This window comes from Cyprinodon variegatus, unplaced genomic scaffold (assembly GCF_000732505.1).
Source record: "Cyprinodon variegatus isolate N-32 unplaced genomic scaffold, C_variegatus-1.0 Scaffold902, whole genome shotgun sequence".
NCBI classification, from domain to species: domain Eukaryota; kingdom Metazoa; phylum Chordata; class Actinopteri; order Cyprinodontiformes; family Cyprinodontidae; genus Cyprinodon; species Cyprinodon variegatus.
The window spans coordinates 253,968-257,270 of NW_015151355.1; the positions used below are offsets into that span (position 1 = coordinate 253,968).

The window sequence follows — 3,303 nt, forward strand, 5'->3', positions numbered from 1 at the left end:
AAGTACTCCAGAGTGTTGTTCAGCATGGGGGTGAGTAGAAAATGAAGGCTAATCATGTTTTGGGTGTACTATTCCTTTAATACTGTTATTGTTATTCAATCATAATAATAAAAATGAAATGACTGAAACACTGAAAAATTGACAGTTCCATGATGCATCAAGCTTAAATGTTAAAAAGTATCCGTATTGATATCGGGGATACTGACCCTGATATTTAGCAATACTGATATTTACTTGGTATCGCATCGATTAAAAATTCGCAGTATCGCCCACCTCTAGCGTGTGGTAGTTCCCACTGATTTTGCTTGGAAAGCGGGGAGAATGGCGCTAGGCTAACCGCACCATGACGTCACTGCTGGAAGATGGCAGGAGGGAGGGGCTACTATATTTGGGCAAAAATGGCCGCTCCCAGACTCAGTGATCGTGACAAAAATTATAATTGTTTTTTACTGATTAACGCTAAATTCATTAAATTAGTTTTAGGTATAAATAATGATCCATTGGTTATTCCTTGCTGATCGGACTTTTCCTTTAAAGCAGTTTTCAACAAGGTTAGCAAACATTTGGTACCTGTGCTTCGGCTTTAGATTGTACAAAGAATGGTTGAATCTGCTGTTGAGTTGCTTCTCCCCTAAAGAGCAGATAAAACTGGAGGGAAGGATGTTACGCATCATGTTCATCGTTCTGCTTATGAGCATATCCAGGGGCATCCCACTGTTTCCAACTCTATTCAGGATCCAGGCTCCCCTTCGAGTGCTCAGGTAAACCTAAAAGAACAAAACAAGGCAAAAAAAATGCAAATAATGTTGAGAGTGTAGGAAAATGTTCAGTTAATGACTGAAGGAAAAAATTAAGCAGTTTCATGATTTTTTAACACTTTATTTCAATTTAGCTACACAGATTATCACATAAATCCTCCAATTCTATGTTGCTTCATATCATTTCTCCTATTGTCTGTAGCAAAATTATGTCCACATCCTGAGAACCTCTGTTTTTTGTGAGTGGAATTTTTTTTTCTGTGAGAGACTAACCCAGATAGAGTAAAAACTAAACCCAGTTCTTTCTTTTTTCAACCAAATTTGGACATCTAAAACTGAAGTGCACATATTTATCCCCTCTGAGTCCAATGTTTTTTTTGGGATTACAGCAGCACAATGTTTTCAGGGAGTGTTTCAACAAGATTTACACATTTCCAAACTAATTTTGCTAATTCTTCTAGAAAATAAAAATAAAAAACTATCTGTGAGCATGTTATCTATTACACTCAGGGGTATTAGAATGTATTTAGGTCTTGACTGAGTTAGCAATGTAACAAAGAAAACAAAACAAACTGAAACCAATCTATAATAGATCTAGCTCTAAGTCCAGGGCCGCTCTGCATATAGAAAGCTAAACTCTGCCCTAGTTTGGAGTCATTTGCAGCAACAAAAAAGGTTTTTGTCCAGACTTGATCTGCATTTAGCTCCATCCCTGTTTCTAAGAATTCAGACCGCGTCCATGCTAGCTGCCAATCTCACGTTTAAACATGGGGACGGAGTACTATACCGGTAGTTGTACTTCTTGGATAAATCTTAAATGTTAGAGCAGTTTACAGGATGTAAGAGCCAATTTGAGACAAATTCATTTATAGTTTCAAAAAGGGTTAAAATACAAGATTGGTAATTTTGTTTGTTGTTAAGATTATAATTCAAGTTTAAAAACTTTAATATTAAAACCATAGAATATTGAAATGTAATTTGAAATGCATATTTTTGGGCTTCCTGCATGCCGTAATTGTATATGTGTTTTTTTTTTGTTTGCTTTTACTCACTGTACGTAAGGACTGAGGGAAAAACAGATATGCTGGAAGCAACACAGTTTTTGACCGAGTTTATTTTATACGAATGTGGATGCTCTCTTATTTTTGTTTCCTTTTAATAAACATCACAAGTTGAAGAACATTTTCTGGAATTGCTTGGGTTTAAATACTAGTTGCTAGACTGTTTTTCCATGCGGTACAGAAGAAGCTAAAGGAGCTGGGTGCCGCTACACAGGACTTATGACTTTTTTCTTAGGGCCAGTTCCTGAGGGCCGGTACCCTGCAACTTTTAGATGCGCCTTTGGTTCAACACACCTGAATAAAGTGATTAGATGATTAGGAGGACTCTGGAGGAACTGACTGCATACTGAGTAGGTAACTCAGCCATTTGATTCAGGTGTGTTGGATCAAGGTTGGATCTAAAAGTTGCAGGAACTGGAATTGCCCAGCCCTGTTCTAGGGTGTCTTTCTTTGCCACTCTATCATTTAGATTGATCTAAATGATAAATCTGGATCAGTTCCTCGGGTTCACAGCTGTTAGATTTACATTTAGACTTCATTGTCATTTTAAATACACATAGTGTTTACCAAACTAACTTTTGTTCAGTACAACTCTCAAGACATTTCCGTTTCTAAAGTGCAGCGGTAATCAAATGTGAACATGGTATCAATGTTTCCCACCCTTTTCACTTTTGGAAGGGGGATTCATTATTTTAATAACACATGAACATTCAGATGACTGTGAGGTTTAGTCCAACCTGCTTGGTGACTCTGCTCAGTTCAACCGCGATGTCTCCCCCAGAGTTTCCTATTCCAATCACTACTGCCTTCTTATTTCTCCATTCCTCTGGAGTCTTGTAGTCTCTGCTGTGGAAATATTTCCCCTTGAAAGTCTCGATGCCTGAGATGAAGAAGGTACACGTTTTACAGAGGCTATAAGATCGGTCGGCGCTCTCAGTGTTAATGTAGTAAACAATAATCACACTGTTCAGTAGAGAGTTTGCTCATCAGGATCTTTGACAGTGTACCAAAGGTTACTAGGTTTTACAATTGCACTTAACATGCAACATTGGTCCTTAGATAAAAACAAGGTTGTTTGTTGCATGTCCACTGGCTTGCAGAGATGTATAATTAGGTTTCTGATTACAATTTATTACAGTATAAACACAAATTTCAACGTATTTGTTTTGGATGTGGCAAACCAATGCTAAGCATTTAACAAATGCAAGACTTTCAGCGACAGTAGGCTGACAGGAAAGGGGGTATGAGAGAGGGGGAGAGACATGCAGCAAAGGACCACAGGTCAGATTCAAACTCGGGTCGGCCGCGTCGAGGACTAAGGCCTCCGTACACGGGTCGCTGCTCCACCTGCACGCTCATCTAAATGAACTCTGTTGGTTGTCATCAAAAGGCTGCTGGGAGGAAGGGTCTGTGATGACGCGAGTTTGTGCACATCGGATGCAGGGGCGGAGCTAGATGGGGGGCCGGGGGTGGCCATAGCCACC

The 3,303-nt window shown here is 39.3% G+C and overlaps 1 protein-coding gene across 1 annotated transcript in view; it reads right to left on the reverse strand.

Moving 5' to 3' along the window:
- LOC107099738 (dimethylaniline monooxygenase [N-oxide-forming] 5-like) overlaps positions 1 to 3,303 on the reverse strand; it is a 10,038-nt gene that overhangs the window by 3,985 nt on the left and 2,750 nt on the right. The window contains exons 2-4 of the mRNA XM_015397982.1: positions 2,557 to 2,801; positions 492 to 767; positions 274 to 304 (exon numbers count right to left, since the gene is read on the reverse strand). Coding sequence (XP_015253468.1) covers positions 274 to 304; positions 492 to 767; positions 2,557 to 2,801 — 552 coding nt within the window. The remainder of the gene's footprint in view (positions 1 to 273; positions 305 to 491; positions 768 to 2,556; positions 2,802 to 3,303) is intronic.